General features: G+C 43.6%; 1 protein-coding gene across 2 annotated transcripts; it reads right to left on the bottom strand.

The window, feature by feature from the left end:
- Positions 1-241: 241 nt before the first annotated feature.
- LOC126638478 (F-box/LRR-repeat protein 21-like) lies at positions 242-12169 on the bottom strand. 2 transcript variants are annotated; one of them, XM_050312411.1, is made up of 8 exons: positions 12026-12087; positions 11231-11466; positions 8716-8811; positions 7184-7323; positions 4335-4784; positions 3512-3634; positions 3010-3181; positions 242-2155 (listed from the first exon to the last, which is right to left on the bottom strand). In XM_050312411.1, exons 4-8 carry the CDS (start codon positions 7238-7240, stop codon positions 1512-1514), a joined length of 1446 nt encoding a protein of 481 aa, XP_050168368.1. In that variant the 5' UTR covers positions 7241-7323; positions 8716-8811; positions 11231-11466; positions 12026-12087; the 3' UTR covers positions 242-1511. The 2 variants fall into 2 exon arrangements, with proteins under 2 accessions (XP_050168368.1, XP_050168367.1); XM_050312410.1 differs by lacking the exon at positions 11231-11466 and having other exon boundaries at positions 12026-12169.
- Positions 12170-17504: the final 5335 nt, after the last annotated feature.

A 17504-nucleotide genomic window follows, 5' to 3' on the forward strand; every position in this document is an offset into this window, starting at 1 on the left:
AGCTTTCTCAAACAGTCTGAAAAATCAGCTAAAATGCAAACTAGCTACCCCCTCATGTGGCAGAGAAGGTGCATGACTGCCAGATTTCCCCCCTCAAGTACCAGCTGGCCTCAATTGTTAAGATCAGCCAGCAGAGCAAAAGCTCAAAAAAAAATTAGTGCATCAAAAATCACATGACAGTGACAATCACCACCAGCTAATTAATGTAGAATTCTCATTATCAACAGGAAGACAGAACAAGTACAGCGTGAAAGTGATTACAGCAAAATTTATATACAGTGAGTTTTAGTTTCCAGTGAGCAAAATGTCAACACAAAAATACAGACTCTAATTTACATCAACGCATCGTGCCTCTCCCCTTTTAAGAAAATAAATATATTAAAATCTTTTTTCTTAAAAAACAATTAGTAGCAACAAGTATTAAACAGTCCTGAATGAAATATTTCAGGATCATCTCCAGCAATCCTTTCTCTAGAAATCAGGGCTTACAGCACAGCCAAGATCACTACAGGCCATCCTGGCCTGTCAATGACAAGTGATTTAAGTGCTCTAAATCCTGGATTTCAATTGACAGGGATCAAAGACAACTGTATTCCATTTGTTCCTTCCTTCTCACCAGCCACATTTATGAAATCCTTCTCATCTCCCAATAATGAAAGCATGGAACAGCATTCAGACATCAGCCTTCGACCACAAAGACCTGAACCCAAATCCAAAGCTATTCCTTATATCCCACAGTTTCCAAAGTGCTTTATTACTCGCTCCAGCAATCAATCCAGCTACAAACTTTTACATTCGTTAATTTTAACAAAGTCTCTTTCCCACCCTTTCAATGCATAGGACAAGACCAACATACTGTACAATGCATTCTCAACAGCTTCACTTCTGTGACAGAATTATTTAAAGTGCAATGTAATGCTTACAAAAAAACTTTACAGTTTCAGCTTATTAACATTTTAATATAATACCATGAGTTTAAACTAGATTACAGCTGATTAACCCAGGCCAGGATATTTTAATGTACAAGCTTTTACAATCAAAACATGAATATTTATAAAAAAAGCTATATAAAACATCATGACAAATAATACTGTACTCCAAGTTGTATACAGCTTTCCATAAAGATAGATTTCCTAAAGGAAAAAAGTTACTCTATTCCTCTTCTGACTACATCAGAAAGATTAAACAAAGACATGAAAAAAAACCCCAAAACCACTATAAAGTGAATGGAACATTTAAACTGAAGCTCAGAGAAGCCCAAGTTCACTGAGGTTTGCAGCACCTGTAAACCACAGACATACTTTCAGAACTGGTAAGTACACTTTAATCTATTTCCTATTTCAATATACAATTAATATTCTAGAGTGTTTTGCTGTTAAGTCCACCAGAGGCTCTCAAGGCAGAAAACCTCAGATCCGGAAGCAAGTTTTCACATTTCCTGTTTAAATTCCTCACTTGCATAGAAAGCAACACCCTGATCCCACCACCTCATCCACGAACGCACAGAGAATTCACCACGTCGGCATCATGTCTGGAAACCACATCCTGCCCAGGTGCTTGGAGACTTCCAGGTGGAGCCGATCCAGGCTGTAATCGCTGTCCGGGATCAGCACCTCCTCCATGATGGACAGCTGGGTGAGCCTGCCCCCACACATCTTGACGAACTCCAGGAAGCCCCTGCAGGTCACCTCGCACTCCCCCAGGCCCATGGCCGTGAGGTTCTTGCAGCGCTGGGCGATCTGGATGAGCTCATCGTCCAGGGGCTGGAGCCCGTTGGCGCACACGACCAGCTCGACGAGGCGCGGGCAGTTGGCGCCGACGCGGCCCAGCAGCGCCTTGCTGACGGCGCGGCCGAAGTACAGGTGGGTCACCGGCGTCTCCTCCCGGAAGAAAACGTCAAACTCCTCCTCGTACAGGAAGAAATACATCACGATGTTGACTTTGGGGGAGTGCTTGACGAGAGCGTCCCAGCTCTGCTTCTTGATGGCGTGGAACTCGACCTGCCCGGGGTTCTCGCTCACGACGTCGATGCGGAGGTGCTCGAGGTCGACGTGCTTCTCGCTCGACAGAGCCAGCAGGAGCTCGTCACTGAGGATGTAGTAGTTCAAAGCCAGCTCCTTCAGTCCGTGGCACTGATCAGCAACACAAAGAATGCCTGAGGAACAAGAAAAATTGCTCTGTGAAATGAAAAGCAAATATAAGCACAGTTGTTTGCTGTAAAGCTCGAGCAAGTTCTAATTCTATTGGTTTCAGTTTTCATGCCTATATCCAAACCCCCTGAAATATCCAAGTTCTAGATATCCACATTTTACAGGCTTTTGGCCATTAACATTTAGCAGTAAAAGACCTAAGTCTAACTAGTCACACTCCTATTGGATCTGCACATCTCCCTCTTTGCCCTTCCCTATGCAGAATTTTGTCAGCTCTGAAGCAGCAACTGATTCAGCTGAAGTTGACACTGTTCCTTTCTTCCTTCAGCTTTCACCTACACTATTTAAATCACCACCAGCAACCTTGTTTACCCGTTAAAACAGAGTCATCCATGAATTAAGACATAAACAAAGTAACTGCTCTTCATCTGCTGGAATACAAAGGACACAGATTAAGTCACCTTTTGTGGACTCCAGGAAAGAATACAGGAAATAGATTCCCTTTCCCTAGCATTAAGATTTCAGGAGAAAGGCAAGTGGCACTCAAAAGCCCTCTGAACCTTCTAGCAAGGGAGTATTCTGAAGGCAGTGAGCCCTTCACCAACCAGTGGGTTCAGGTCCAGATCTGGACACACGAGGGCACTACAGAAACTGAAAACACTTCCAGTCTTAACCACTAGCTTGTGCAATTTGTATACTCTCAGAGCACCTTGCAAAGCCATTACTGACAACTGCTTTAATCTCCTTTATCTCACCAAGCAGGAGTTGATTCATGGATCAGGGATTTTGTGTGTGTGTGTGTTCCCTTTGTTGTTTTGATACTTTACTACTCCATTTTTCACGAATATTCACTACTCACCAGCAGGTGAAACATGAGGACAGCTGCTCATTTTTAGCAGTTTTAGAGTGTCGCTGTTGTTAGCAACGAGAACCTTCAGGGAAGGATCATCAAGTGGTGTGTCATCTACCTTGATTGATGATAATGACTTGGAGTTTACAAAAACTACTGTCAGTGCTGAAGCAAAATGAGCCTGTTTGGAGAAATGGAAGGAAAGGAAAAAACATCTTATGAAAAGATGGGCAGAACTTCAGCTTCTTAACCTCACATTCTGCACACACAGAAAGCAGAAAAATAATCACCTCTCAGTCATTCCCTTTCCTGTGCAACAAAGAAAGGCTTATCTGAACATGAGCACAGGGCATCTGGGTTTAAAAGCACGCTGCTGCACATGACAGAAGTTAACTTTAACACTCAGTCATTAACTCATCCACTCTGATTTATTGTTTCACTGTAATAAAACAGGGATAAGTGGACACAGTGATGAGCCCAAAGTACCTGGTTACAGTCTGTAGAACATTACCTTAGAGACATTCATGAAGCTTGGCTTTGCTGTAGAGATCAAACCCAGTGTCTTGATTGAACAATTCACCAGCTGAGAAAGGATGTCACAAGCTGCTTCTGCTGACTCAGTACTGCTATCAACCTATAAAAGCAATTTTAAAATAATGAAGTCATCCTTCAGTATTACTTAGAAGACAGCACCACGGATACCCAAGGCTGCAAGTTCCACACCCAGTCAGCTGGACAGCCTGCAATTACCACAGGGACAAAGTGCAGCATTAATTGGAATTTTTCAAGACAAGAAAGAGTACAGGAAAGTTACTACTAGAAAGTTTTCCTGAGTATGACTGCTGAGCATTTCTCAGAGACCTTAAATCTAAGTCTTCTCTTCAAATAACCTCATGTTATTACAGTACTGTAACACTACTGGTGCTACAACAGGCAGTGATACCTATTTTTTTTTAATGCCAATTCTTGGAGCTCAAAAATGACTCGACAAAGTCTAAATTTAATCCATTTTATCTGCATGGACAACACCTTTGCATCTTAAACAACGAACTGGTTCTCAGTTCATTAGCCTGAAGAGTAACCTTGGACAAATCTCTGTTTGCTCTCACCTTCCTCCTCTGCTTTGCACGACAACAGCTCTTTCTTTACTTTGTAGAGGTTTTAGAGTGTGGAAAATTGAAGGAAGCTGCCTGCACATATGGAAATAAACTGCTGCAGTAGTTGTGTTTTTAAACATAAGACTTCCCAGGTCCAACCCTCAATCCATCTGGCCCAGAGCAGCTGCATCCCCTGCACACAGGAACGTGACACGGCAGCCACAGCTCACGGCTTACCTTGAAGCTGACGTACTGCAGATGGTCAGCGTGCCTCTTGATAATCTGCTGAATGAGATCTGGGTGCGTAGACTTTAAGTAAGAAGTGGCTGGCTGGCTGAGTTCAAATTCAAATCTCCTCCAGAGATCTGGGATGTGAAACACCTCGTTCCACCTCCGGCAAACAGAGGACGCCCTGGCTCGATCCACCAGAGTCAGGAACTGGAAAACACGCAGGATCACGTGGTGGGGGAGGCTGCCCCAGTCCATCGAGGTGCACAGGGCAGAGTCACCAAACACTGAGCCATGTAAACCAGTCTTCTGTTTTTTGCTTGGCTGTGAGGTGTGAGGAGCTTCAGCTGCAACCACAAGTCTCTGCCCAGCTCTCTTCATCGTGGAAGCTGCAGGGGCTGCACCGATCCGACGGGTTCCAACCTCAGCTTCCTGGAAGGGCTCACGCTCAGCAGGTCTCTACAAAAACACAGGAGATTAGGGGGGGAAGGGAGACAGGGCAGTGGACACACAGGAAGAGATAACAAAGTAATAAAGTTTAAATATAGCACGTTACTCTTGAAAAGAAGCATGGCCTTACGTCCATATCCAGTGCACAGATGTTGGCAAGGACCTTCTCTCTCAGTACCTTTTACTTTGTACAACTTGATTTGAATCTGGAGAACCTGGGGTTTGTTAATTCACCAAGTGTAGTTTCATCTGTTAGTACTTCACAGTACATAAAGCATTTTGTAGGGAAAAAGAAGTATAACAGCAATTCAATTTAGCGGGGAAAAAATGTTTCCGTTTAAATTTAAACTCAGCAGTCAAACCATGGAATCTACTAATGATTTCTAAAGAGTTTATCAACTACAGAACCTAATTCATTAACTCTATTTAAACAGATAAACCTGGAACAGGTGTGTCAGAGTCAGATTGAAAAGTTTTGCCCGCCTTCCCTTCGCCTTTTTTTTTTTTTTTCTTTTAAATCATGCCAGGCAGGGAAAAAAATATTTGCAGAACTAACAACAAAAAACTTCAGAGGCCACTTATCAAACAGGGCAAAGTAAGTGAGGTCCACATGCTGGTTTTCAGCAGGAGAAAGGACAGTGACCTTGGAATTCAGCAAACTGCATGGATCTGCTTCACTGAGGGACAACTGCCACACGAGCCAGAGCTCAGGGAAGAGCAGCCTAAGGACAAGCTCTGCTCTCCCAGGCTGAAGCAGTGCAGCCTCCCCGAGACATTCTGGACTGACTCTGTGATTCACTCAATTCTCAGCAACAATCTTTGTTTCAAATGCCACTTCATTTCACAGCAGGCTGAGGCCCCTCCTCAAATGTCCCACTAATCAGATGTTCAGCCAGACCTTCTCTCTTCCCAACCATCCCAACCAGTCTGAAGTATTTTCCAATGCATTTTTCAAGAACAAACAGAGCACACTACCTAGTTTTTTCCTGAACAAACCTCCATGGAAACCCTCACAGCATGCTTTTTCTGGACTGAAAATTTTCCACACTATCCTCATTATGAGGGGAAAAAAAACCCCACTCCCTCCCAGTCCCCAGTATTACAGAAACAGCTGCCAAAAACTTCCCTGGCATTTTCCCTAGCTTATAAAACCTGACCTGCCTGGCTGATGTCTGACACAGAACCCTGATTTTCATGAAAAGAAAGCATGTGCATTCTTTGGGAAGTGGGAAAGAACAACCTACCCAATTAATTACGAGCTGTTCACATGACCAGCTCCACTACTGTTTAACCTCCTGACAAATTATCTCAACCACCAAGAAATTTATTTTAGCAGTTGTTATAAATCTTCACTCAGTCTATTCAAAGCTCCATTAATGACTGGAATCAGCAATATATGAAGATAAGCTACAGACACTCCTTAAAGGATATTAAAGAACAGGTTTCCTTCCCTGAATAGACACGTGGCTTACATTAACAGTGTTACTAATGGAATGGAGATGCAGTCTCAGCATGAATAAACATTTTGCTACTAGACCATCAAATTATCATGCACACAACCATGTTTTATGACTTTTGAGTGCTTTAAGCCACACAATGAATGGGCATTCCAAGGCATTAAGTGTGGATGTAGTAATTAAGCATTGCACAACTCTTACAGTTGCTCACAGCCTTGCTAAATTTAGCAAAGGTTAAATACCTTTTGAGTTAAATACCTGTTGTTTGTTTTTCCTCCTCCCTCCTTGAAAGGAACTACAAATTTAGCTGTTTGCTACAACTGAAGTCCACAATACCAAATGAAATTTAACAAATTCTGTTGGTTGAGAAGCTTCTCTTTGCTACTGCTGTTCTCATGCAGATCTGCAACATCTTGGCTAAAGATAAATTTCTGATAAAAATGGAAATTTTTGCTATCTTATTTGAAACTTACTTTGGTGCTGATTTGGCTCCCACAAAAAAGTTCTGGCATCTGAGAACAACCAGAAAGGGAATTGCTCTAAACCACAGGTCAGGCTACAGACCACAAGCAGCACATCCAGTGCAGATGTATGAAGAGGTGATGGAACATGGCCAGAACTTGTTCTTGCTGCCACATCCTTTAGAAACTGGTTGTGTCCAGAACTTTTATGTTTAATATTTTATACTACAGTCCTTTAAATCTACCAAAATGAGTTCGTTATTATCTGCTGTGGGATGCAAAGCCAGAAAAAGGATCCACTGGTTATGTATCAAAGTTTTTTACCAAACATGAAGCCCCCGTATTTACTGTGAAAATATGAATTATTTCCTTCTGAATACTGAAACTATAAACAGTATCTATTTGAAAACACAACTGAAGTTCACTGAATTATAGTTCCACGTGATACAATCCAGGCACTATTCACTGAGAGGTTTACAGGCACACATACCCCAAAGAATGTGGAGGTTCCTGTCAAGTTACCAGCACCTTTCTGGTATCTGAACATCCATCCCACTGTTGAGTCATCCTGTGTGTGTGCATGGAGTCCTTAACCAGAAGGCAGGGACGGGTCCCAGAAGATGAACCGACCTGTGAAGCCATCAACCAAATTAAAACTGTTCTGCAGTGTCTGGGAAACCCCTAGGAAGGACTGAAACCAACTCTGGAGCAGAGATGAGAGGGATACACAGCTCTGCAAGGCAACAACAACAAGTGCCAAGCAAATTAGTTTTACTGAACACTGTCTGAAAAACAGCCCTACTACTGGGAAGGTGTAATTGCTGGCAAAAAATCTAGTTTTGAACTGCAGTTTTAGTCACATGAGCACTCTTATGCAACACAGATACAACTCTGGATTCTTGAATAATACCTAATAAAATTACAAACCTGGGTAAGAAGTGTTTATTTTTTTCAGCTGGCTGTATACCAAACCCACACAAATCAGAAGAGTTAAAGATATGAGTTCTAATACTTTGAAATGTAAAGACTCTTGGCTTTCAACTCTACTCAGTCTTACTCCAGTAGCATGTTTGCTGCATCATGATAATCTTGACAGTGAAAAAAATACTTTGGCCAATTAAACTGTTTCTGGAAAAAAGGTACCAATGCATATGAATATCTTCCCATACACTAATATGAAAAAAAACTGCCCTGTATGTTATTATGAAACAGTATCTTGGTCTGCTATAAGAAAATACACCCAAAACCTCCACAATCAGTTCCCCATTTTACATTACTGAAGATGTTTTAATGGAAAGCTACAGGAACAGCAACACACACCTCACTAAATTATGACAGATTTTAAAAGAAGATTTAGAAATGTAAGATGTTTACCAGGTATTGTGTTCAACCAGTAATAACATCTTTAGAAACCTTCCAATGCTGAACTCCTTTGTTTTTCTTTAAAAGATGGGCCACGAGGCTTTAGATTCTCCCAGATCATCTCACCACCTTATGGAAAACTACTCAGTTAAAATCAGCTTTACAGCTGTGAAGTTTAACACTGGTGGAGTACATGTGTTATTTATGAACACAGGAGGAGCAGCCCCCACCTCCTCTGCAAAATCCAACTCAAGCACTGCAGCCTGTGCCAGGAATGCTGCTGCTCAGCTCACACACCAGCAGATTTAAGAGCTGAACAGTCATGCTTGTCTATAATGAGAAAGTTGATATTCAGGAGCAACTCCGTTTGTGGGTGGCACCTGAAGAAATCTGTCATTTACGGTGGCCTTGCCCTGCACAGTCCACAAGTGCCACGTGTTCTCTCTCCTGTGAGGGGAGCACAGTCTGTACAGCACACACAACTCATTTTCACAAGTACTGTCAGCGTTTAATAAATAGAAGATAGCTTTATGACACATATAAACAGAGTACATAAATAACATTATGATTCAGAGTGCAAAACACTGAGATGCAATTTAAAGACCCAACACAGAAACGTATTAAGTTTACAAACCACATATTTTGAAGCAATTTCCTTACCTAAAGAATGCTTCCAGGTCACACTTGGCAGTAAGTGAATGAACTGAGGCAGCTGCAGCCATGGGGCACTCACATGCATCTGTCTGCTTTCCCCTCCTGTCCAGGTAAAACACCACAAAAACCTTTATTAGTTTTGAGAAAAATAAACCTCATGCTACATACAATGCAAAAATTATAGGAAAATACATTGGCATCAATTTCTATATTTTCTTGTTTTATTCAAGGAGCTCAAGGGCACCATCTGAACACAAGGCAGCTCATCCCACACTGCAAATACTGGCACTGAGAGAAACGTGAGGTCAGATTAAGCACAAAACTGATGGGAAACAAGTGTTGCAACAGCATTTACATTGCACTGGCCAACGGCACAATGCAAACAGTAAGTTCTCCAGTATTTACATTATCATCACCACTAGTGGGGAAGTCTGGTAAACGACGCTGTAAGTACTGATGTAATCTCGGAGTAATGAAAAATATAATATTAAAAGAAAAAAAAAAAAACAAAAAAAAAAACCCAAAAAACAGTGATGTTTTTCCCTTTGGCCTGGGGAACTGTGAGAGATGAGGAGCACACAGAGGCCACACGGCACAGGCTGCTACCACCAAACGTGCCGCAGCCTTCCCTCAGCACCTGCCCTGGCCCTGGGTGCAGTCACATGGCAGAAGCAGCAACAACCACCACCCACCGCAGCCTCCTCCCTGTTTACGAGCTCCCAGAACACCCGAGCCATCTGGGAAGGAGGATCCCACGGCACCACACCAAGGGGTTCACGTTAAAACCCCCCCAGGTCCCTCTGCGCTATTTCAATATTACATTACAAACAAGTTTGTGTCTCACTGTCTTCCAGCATAAGCAATTGTTCACAGCTTTACCCTCAAACGTATCACTAAGCTTCCTTTTATAAAGACACCCCAAATAACTGAAATCTTTGTTGTGATAAACTTTATGCACCTATCACAGGAGTGAATGTCCTAAACTTCCACCTGTCCTAAACTTCCCAACACTTCTCAGTGTGGCTGCAAGCAAAAGTGATTATTAATAGTAAAGTCACACCTGAAAATTAAGAAAAGGACTGTGATATCCATTTATAGTAATAAATGTATCAAATACAGATAGTCAATAAAGACTGCCCACAATGCCCAGCAGGCTTCTGAATGTCACTAGTGTTGGACTGGTTACCTGTAACAGCTGAATAACCACAGACTACCCCCTGAGGAAGGGAGCTTTTCTTGCAGAGACGTGTGGTAAAACCCTCAGTAGAGAAGGAAGTTCATACTTTCACATAGCAGATAGAAAGTAGCAATTTCAGATGCATTAAAAAAAAGTTACTGAAAAATTCTTGTTAGCAAAAATAAGAAAAAATATATAATCAGGTGTACATCTAATTTACATCTGAGTGTCCCAGGCCACAAGAACCATCCAATGCACCTCAAATCATGTTAATTTATGTAAGCAGCAATTTTTTTAATAAAAAAAGCCCTAGTTATCAGAGATGCAATCAAATACAAGCTTGTTATGCAAATGACAGTGAATTGTTATCTAAGCTTGTTACCCAAACTATTATCGAAGATAAACAGCAGCAACACTGTCACTGAAATGAAACACTTCAATGACTGATGAGGTTCATCAAATCTGTTCACATCCTCATGAGTGTAAAGCAAAGTATCAATGATTTTATCCATCCAGCTCTCTTCCTCTACAAGCTCTTTCACCTCCATGTCCTGTGATCGGGTATTTTGCACAGCCACACCTTATCCTACTCAAACCACCTCAAATCCACAAACAACAACAGGGATTCAGAAAAAAAAAAATCAGGTTAAATAACTCTGCAACTTCTCCTGGTAATAGAACTACAAACTTCTGCTAAAATGAAGCCGATTAAAAACCTCTCCCGCGGCAGGGGGGATGTGAGAATTGGTCTGCAGTGCCTCTGTTAAGCAAGCAGCTGTTCACCTCTTCCCATGCTACAGTATCAGCTCAAAAAAAAAAAGAGGTTTTACTACTATAACTCAACACATCACAGATTCAAGCCGCAAAGAAATAACTGCTTCCTCCTACTTCTTGATTTCCCTTTCGTTTCTCAATAGCAGGACTTAATAAAACACCATAAAACCAGGTTTCTAGTAGAGACAGTAAAAAAACAAACAAACAAACAAACACTGAAGTAACACAACCAAAACCAAATGCGATTCCTGAGACATAAAAACCCTTTCAAACAGCCAAGCTGGGAAATCCTTTGGGATAAAGCAGGCATCTTGGTAATTAAGCTTTAACTTTCTAACCCATGGAAATGAATGTTTACGGAGGTGCCTTTTAACATGCTGAAAGACCGGTCCCATTAATCGCGGCGTCTTTAAGCAATTCCCGGTCCAGGGACAGCACTGAGGCCACGCTGAGGAATTCGGAATTCAGAATTCGGTCCGTCTGGGGAACAGGAGCAGCGCACACAGCACACAGGGCAGGCAGCCCTGGAAAGCTGCTACCACCACGTTCCAAAAAGCAGGTAAACCCCACATTTTAAGCTTAAATCTCAGAAGGTCTCGTCCTTCCGAACGATGAGCCCCAAGATTAAGCTTTTTCTTCATCTAGGACACCAGCAGACTTCTACTGGGTGGCATTATTGCTTCCGAAAGAGAATTATTCTTTTATTTTCATCAGTCCTCGTTTTTCCCAAAACTGCGCCTCTGAGCCTCCCTCTCCAGGGATTTGTCGCATCTTTTTAGCACGTTTATGACACATCCTCAAGAGACCTAAAAATAAGCCGCGTTTTAGTTTTAACTTAACACAAACGCACTGCGCTTTCCGCGGTGAAAATTTTCGATTACCGGTGCTCAACCGAGGCATGATTTTTAGAAGGGAACGAGCCTTTAGACCGAGCCCGACAGCCGGGACCCCTCGTTCTACCCAGGGGCACGGAGAAGCTCTCTCTCTCGAGGGTTCCCCCCCGCGCACCGCGGGGAAAATAAATAAATAAATAAATAAATAAATAAATAAATAAATAAATAAATAAATAAATATTGTTATTTCTCCAGAAACGTGCCTTTTCAAAAGCTCCTGACGTTATAAAATCGACTGCCGGGTGCACCCCCCCCAGCTCCCGGGGATGGCACAAACGCAGCGCGCCGAGCCCTCGGAGCTCGGTGTGAGGGGGGAATGGAGACTCCAGGCGCGGAGGGTGTTGTCTGTCTGTCTGTCTGTCCCTGTGCGGGTCCGTCTGTCCCTGTGCGGGTCCGTCTGTCCCTGTGCGGGTCCCGCAGCCCAGGCCATCCCCCGCGGCCGCTCCCCCCCGCACCGGGTCCCCCCGCTCACCGCCGCCTCGGCGCGGCTCCGTGACAGAGTCCAGCGCAGAGCAGGGGCAGAGCAGAGGCAGGACCGCGCTGAGGCTCCGCCGCCGCCGCCCCGGTGTGTCCGCGGCCCGAGGGAGGAGCCGCAGCCGCGGCCCCGCCGGGCGAGCGCAGGCGCCGGGAGGGCCCCGGGGCGGCCGCACGTGACGGGGCCGCCATTTCGCGCCGGGCCGCGGATGAAATGGGGCGTGGTGGGGGATGTGGGGCTGCTCGGAACCCCCCGGCACTCAGGGACGGGATCTGCCCTGCCCTTGCTCCCCTGGAAGGGATCTGAAGTCTCCCCGGAGCCTTCTTCAGGCTGCACACCCTTAGCGTGTCTCCAGCCCTCTGAGCATCCTCATGGCCTCCTCTGGGCCTGCTCTAACAGGTCCCCGTTCTTGTGGTGCTGAGGACGAGAAAGGCCTCTGGGAAGCGGCTCAGTGGCCCTGCACTGGAGGAGCCCTGTCCTTTCAGGCAGGAGGCTCGGGACTGATGCAGGAGCAGCATCCTCTCGGTGCCCTTGCATTCCTGCCCCCCTCAAGGGCAGCCCCAGCCAACCCACACTGCTCAGCCCCCAGCTGACACCTCAAAAGAAGATGGGGTGCACCCAGCTGTTACTGATTTTTAGCTGTCTGTTGGCCAAAAATTCTGAACAGCGAGGCTTTCCCTGCTTGCTGTGTGCATCCTCCCCAAGGCACCCCGCCAAGGAGAGAGGGCTGAGCGCTGCATCGTGTCCCAAACCGCAGATGCCAAAACTGTAATCTTTTAATTTGCCACCAAAAGCGTAATTTTAAAAAAAGCTTGCAGATTTTATCTGTGCAGACTCACTGCACAACAGCTCATCACTTTGTTATTATTCTGGTTATGTCTGAACACTGGAGTTTTTATTGCCAGCTGCTACAAAACACTTGCAGCCACGGATTTCCTGGCTCTGATATACAGCAATTATTAACCAACAACAAGCCTTTATGGCGTCTTTTTATCAAGAGGTAATGCTAAACATGAGCAGCGTTTCCGAGGTAGATTACATCTGCCCTACATAAAACCAAAGCTGATAAAATGCAACTGAGTGTTTGTGTGATGTCAAAATGCAGTTTCTCCACACCCATCTGAAAAAAAAGTGGAAAATTAGCATGTTGAAGGGCTAATGGAAGGAATATTTATCACACAGTGACCATGACATCCTCAAAGTGCACAATTTCCTCAGAAAGACAGACAAAATACACTGCACACTTTAAATAAATATAATTTAGAAAACCTACCAAAATCACTCTTACCTATGTGGTTCTCGACTGCTTTATTCAGAGCTTACAGGAAATAGGAGATTAAATTGCAGGTATATTTTTCAAGCATTTTTTTCGTAGGATATTGTTTTAAACTGATTTTTTTTCAGTCAATACTGCTACAAAAAGCATCTTTAACGTGGGAGCTTCACTCTGCAGATGGTAATAGAGGATAGATTGTAAACAGAGATTAAATGCAGATTTGCAGCTAGTGTCTAAATCCTCCAGTCATGGGTTTCTTTGGTGCATTGCCAATAACCTTTGGGCTGCTGTGGAGGAGCAGGTTCAGATGTACTTTAGAAGGATTCATAAAGGCTAATCTCTGTAGAGAAGAGTTTCCTGTTTTGATCCAGTCTAGCAGAGGCATATTTTATACCTAACTTAAAGTGGGCAAGTATAGAATAATATAGAAGGATTCTATGCATTTTATAGCTCATTATTGCTCAAATACTTACAGGTGTGTATGAATAAAAGAAAAATCAATTGTGGATTTGACACTACTGGAAGGAAATAGGCTTAAACATGAGACACACACAGGTGATTCTGTCTTCTACTCATCTTCCAGGTGCCTGGCACAGAACTGCTGCTCGTGCCTCCAGATCCTTCCCCTCACACACAAGATGCAGCGGTGAAAGCAAACTGCAGCACTGGGTCATGGAATCACAGGATGCTTTGGCTTGGAAAGGACCTTAAAGGTCGTCTTGTTCCAACCCCCTGCCACGGACAGGGACACCTTCCACTGGACCACGTCACTCAGAGCCCCATCCAGCTTGGCCTTGATACAGGCCAGGATGCTGGAAACAGCCCCTGCTTATCCAAGCCACTGCTGCCCACGTCATCCAGCCACTCCCACGTCATCCAGCCACTCAAAGTCAGGCTTAGCCTTCCCCCCCCGTGGTTGTCTCTCCTGGAACCAGATTTACAGAAAGATATATTGCTCATTTCTCGTGTTTATGCTGATTACAGGAATATTTTGCATAATATTTCACATAGGTTTCGTAACATGCTCCTTCTGTACTTTGATCAAGTGTGATATTCAATTTTTTTTTTATCATTGTACTTTCAAGAAGTAATCGAGAAAAACACTTTGAGTAAAACCAGGAGTTTATTAGAATAAAAAAGCTTTCTGGAAATCAAAATTTCCTTGAAGCAGAGGATACTCTTGGTTGTGTGTTTGCTGTCCTGAACTCCTGAAACATCCCAGGGGAGGCCATGGTGCTGGACTTTGGCTGGAATTCCACACAGGCACCACCATTTCCAAGCTGAAGGATATCCAGGGTCAATCTGGTGTTGCGTTTGTATCCATGTGTTACGCCAGGGGCATCCAATGTTGCAGCCTCTCATTTTAAAAGCTGAATTGTCAATCTAAAACTAAACCCCAGAGACTCAAACTTTGTGATCAAACTCTGCAGCTTTAACAATTTAAACTCAAGTGAGCAGGCTGGAGCAGTGAATGACCCTCGTGCCCAGAAAGTGGGTTAGTGTGTCATGTGAGCTGGAGGCTCGTGGGCTGCTCTGTTAGACACCAGCTGCTGCACGGGCAGGCAGCAGGAAACAACCTGTCCTAGGAATAGAAATCACCCAAATTCCTTGGTGAAAGCTTCTAGTGCCCACACCGAATCTGAAATAAAATAAGGTGAAACAACGGCTTATTTACATCCTGTTTGGACCTGTATAAGAGTGAGTCAAAACATGGAGTTTAAATGGACAAATCTTTATGAGATGAGCTTTTAAAGGTGAAAAAACAGTCTAATGCTGTCTCTCCAGAAATAAGCATGAATCACTAAAGGAAGTAACTCCAAGTATGTTGCAATCCAATCCCTTTGTTTAGTTCTGTGATTCTGTAAGAAGGTATATTACAGTTGTTTTATATCTATGCTAGACATGTATATTTTAGACAAAATTGTTAATAGGTACAGGTAACAGTGCCCACTGCAAACAAGTATATGAAAAATTACCAATACAGGTGCTCTTTGTACTTTCTGTGGAAAAAGCCACCAGTAGACTATATTAGTAGTTTATAACTTGAAAATAAACTGTGTGGAGATGCTGTATTCCTGTAGGCACGTTACTCAAACCCCGTTGAGCCAACATCTCCAATTTAAATATGTACATTTCTACTCAGCACCCAGCTCAGCCAGGCAGCCCCAGGGTGGGCAGCTGGGTTCAACCCCGAGCCCAGGGCACGGGGCAGCTCCCTGGGGATGAGGCAGGTCCCAGGTGAGGCCAGGCCAGGCTCAGGGGTGGTGGTGGCTGCAGTCCAGCACAGCTCCTGCTTTGCTCATGGAGGGATTGCCAGACCAGGGCTGAGCTTACACGGGCACCTGGGGCCCTGGGGCCGGGGTGGGGGTGAGGTCCAGGGCTGCTCAGGGCTGTTAATGCCTATTAGGTTATTAATGTCTTAGTGCCCTGACACTTTCGATAGGGAACTCTGCCCACTAATCCCTAAAATACAGGTTATTTGATCCTCTGACTCAATATTATCTGAGCAGAGTTAAAAATAACTCGCCAGCTAATCCAGCTTCTCTTTACTGGTGTTGATGTGTGGATCACAGTGGGGCTGACCTGGGTAATGAAATCCTCTGAAATGGTCATATCCACTCAGGTTCTGAGAAATGTCTTGGAGTTGAGCACACAAAAAGATGCCATCTGTGATACTTTTGGGTTTGCTTTCTTGCTTTAACAAGTAGTGCCCTCCACACTGAGAAAACACAAGCCTTGGAGGGGTCAGGCTGTCTAAAGTAGGCAGCTGAAGATTTGATTTGATTTGATCAGAAAAATAGCTGGTAATAGAGATACCTGATAACAAGTTAGCACCTGAAGTAGGAGCAAACATTTTGAACTTCAATACTGGAAAAAGCTTTGGAGTTTTGTAGCTGAGTTGTGTCTTGGAAAGGCTGCCTGTGGAGCCTCCAGAACCCTCTTTGGAAGATTTCAGAACAGGCAAGCAAAATTTTGGGCAAGGATGGTCTGGACATACAGCACCCTGCTTCAGATCAGAGGAAGGGATTCAACAATGCTCCAAGTTCCCCTTCAGTGCTACATTTCAATCATTCACACTCTCTTTATGTCCATATCTCCTTTTTCTGTCATTGCCAAGTGCTGGGTTTTTTTCTTCACAGATTTGAGGAAATCTATTCACCCGCTTGGCAGGAGGAAAAAGTGAATTTACTGCAGTTCCTCCACCAGGAAGGAAAATTCTAACACCATTAAAGCTCCGTAAAAGGGATTTTATCCATGGGGCCTAGGATCCCTGTATAGATAAAATAATATTTTAGCCTTAGCAACCTCATCTTCCTTTTTGATTCATTTTTCTGATAGTCTTCTTCACAGACACATTCCTGTTAATTCTTTTCTGTATTATGCACAGATGGTGTAATTATTTTATATGTATATATATATATATTAGACCAATGGCTGGTAAAAAAAAAATGCAAAACTGATGGGTTCTCTACAATTTGAATTGTTTCTTAGCTTCCTAAAGGTCTGTTTTTGTAAACACACATTTTGTGTGTGTACTTCCAGGTGTTGCTGTAACATCGCTCGGTCACCAGAGGGAACTCACATACCAGTCTCTGATTTATTTTTATAAAATAAAATACGACTCTGAGGACTCTGCAGACTAATAAAGAGATATTAGTATATGCATGTGTGCCAGATACATGAATGTGCATAATAAATCTATATTTATATATATACCCATGTCTTTTAGTTATCAAAGAAGAGAAACCATTCACAGAAACGAGAGTCATTGCCAGCCAAAGCTTAACAGTGCTTGGGATCTGCTCCAGAACTGATGGTATTTAATGTACATGCACACCAATTTCAATTTTGATTTCTGCTAGGTGCCAGTGGCAGCCCTCATGGATTGTGTCCAACCTGCCCAAGGTTTATTTTTCTGAAATAAATAAACACAGCCTCATAGAGGACATCCCCAGTGTGGCTGATGGAGCTGCTGCAGATGCAGCAGATGTGGAGCCACATGTTGGGGATGTGTTGAAGTGAATTGGGGGCCCCTGAGAAAAGAGGAGGTGTCCTGCAACAAAGGGTGATTCCTAGAAGAACTATTACATATTTTGCTTGGGATCTGGGAGGGGGTGTTTGGAGAGGCGTGCAAGTTCCAAGAAGCCCAGCATGGGTTCTGTTAAGCTGGGTCTTGTTTATACAGTGCATGACACTGAG

The sequence above is a fragment of the Myiozetetes cayanensis genome, unplaced genomic scaffold (assembly GCF_022539395.1).
Source record: "Myiozetetes cayanensis isolate MyiCay16 unplaced genomic scaffold, myiCay2020 scf17, whole genome shotgun sequence".
Lineage (NCBI taxonomy): Eukaryota > Metazoa > Chordata > Aves > Passeriformes > Tyrannidae > Myiozetetes > Myiozetetes cayanensis.

Excerpts from the sequence above, each read along its gene's own strand:
- LOC126638478 (XM_050312410.1), bottom strand. The coding sequence starts at position 7,240 with ATGTTCAGATACCAGAAAGGTGCTGGTAACTTGACAGGAACCTCCACA. Across the intron at positions 4,785-7,183 it reads GAACCTCCACATTCTTTGGG|AGACCTGCTGAGCGTGAGCC; the intron begins GTATGTGTGCCT and ends GTGTTTTTGTAG. Across the intron at positions 3,182-3,511 it reads GCTTCATGAATGTCTCTAAG|GCTCATTTTGCTTCAGCACT; the intron begins GTAATGTTCTAC and ends TTCTCCAAACAG.